This window comes from Ceratina calcarata, unplaced genomic scaffold (assembly GCF_001652005.2).
Source record: "Ceratina calcarata isolate Rehan_Ccalc_2016 unplaced genomic scaffold, ASM165200v1 scaffold5087, whole genome shotgun sequence".
In the NCBI taxonomy this organism is placed as follows: domain Eukaryota; kingdom Metazoa; phylum Arthropoda; class Insecta; order Hymenoptera; family Apidae; genus Ceratina; species Ceratina calcarata.
The window spans coordinates 1-1,058 of NW_017175390.1; the positions used below are offsets into that span (position 1 = coordinate 1).

Below are 1,058 nucleotides of genomic sequence, written 5' to 3' on the forward strand. Positions count from 1 at the left end.
AGATCCGTTTTAAATTCTTCTATAAGAAATAAAAAGAAAACGAAATCTGTATTGTTATATTGTTAAAATTGTAATTATTACTTAAGCTGCTACCAAACTGAAGTGTTTACATTAAATTGCATTGAAATGTACAAAATATAAATACATATAATAAACAGAAACTGTCGATGCGTTTAGTGTTAATTAAATTAAGCCTTCAAAGAGTATCATTGTTTCTCATACATTGAAACTACTTTTTTTCTATACAGATATATTGCTGAATTAGCTGAAAATGGTGAACTATATATACCCGTCCCTAGCTTTAACATGATCAGTGGTGGTAGACACGCTAACAATACACTACCGTGTCAAGAATTTATGATTCTACCCATAGGTGAGCATACAGAATTTACCATGAAACACAGAACAATCCTTTCTTTTCTATGTTATGAGAAGTACACAAAAATTACTATTCGCACGGTTCAAAATTTTTTTACTATCATCGCAAGTGAATGTGATATTTAGACGGATATATTCACATGCTCTACCTTGTATAATAATTGATAATTTTATCAGGAGCCGAAAGCTTCGCGGATGCTATGAAAATGGGTACAGAAGTATACAGGGTGCTTGAACAGAAAATTGCGACCGCGCAGGAGATTCAATTACCACTACCAGTCAGTGACGAAGGCGCGTTTACGCCTTTGGAATTAGAAGAGGATAAGGAAGCTCTGTTACTATTAGATGAATCCATCAAAGAAGCTGGATACGAAGGGAGAATTAAAATAGCAATGGACATGTCAGCCAGTACCTTTTACAAAGAGGGTTAAGATAAATTATTATCTACAGTAAAGAGCAAAAGTGAACCAACACATTTAGAGCTAATAGCTTTCATAAAATCGAACGGAACGATCATTTCAACTAATTAGGTGGAGTAGTTTACTACACGATGTGTGAAGAAACTTTTGATGAAATTTTCAACAAATTTTATACATATAAAGATTTAAAATGTGTTGTTCAAATTTTCGTTACAAGTTTCGATAAAAAAGTTAAAAAAGATCAATCAATTTTGCTTTTTA

General features: G+C 32.1%; 1 protein-coding gene across 1 annotated transcript; it reads left to right on the forward strand.

Moving 5' to 3' along the window:
* The first annotated feature begins 33 nt into the window (after positions 1-33).
* LOC108628177 (enolase-like) lies at positions 34-1,006 on the forward strand. The gene is made up of 2 exons (XM_018029927.2): positions 34-373; positions 556-1,006. Exons 1-2 carry the CDS (start codon positions 307-309, stop codon positions 807-809), a joined length of 321 nt encoding a protein of 106 aa, XP_017885416.2. The 5' UTR covers positions 34-306; the 3' UTR covers positions 810-1,006.
* Positions 1,007-1,058: the final 52 nt, after the last annotated feature.

Excerpts from the sequence above, each read along its gene's own strand:
- LOC108628177 (XM_018029927.2), top strand. The coding sequence starts at position 307 with ATGATCAGTGGTGGTAGACACGCTAACAATACACTACCGTGTCAAGAA. Across the intron at positions 374-555 it reads ATTTATGATTCTACCCATAG|GAGCCGAAAGCTTCGCGGAT; the intron begins GTGAGCATACAG and ends TAATTTTATCAG.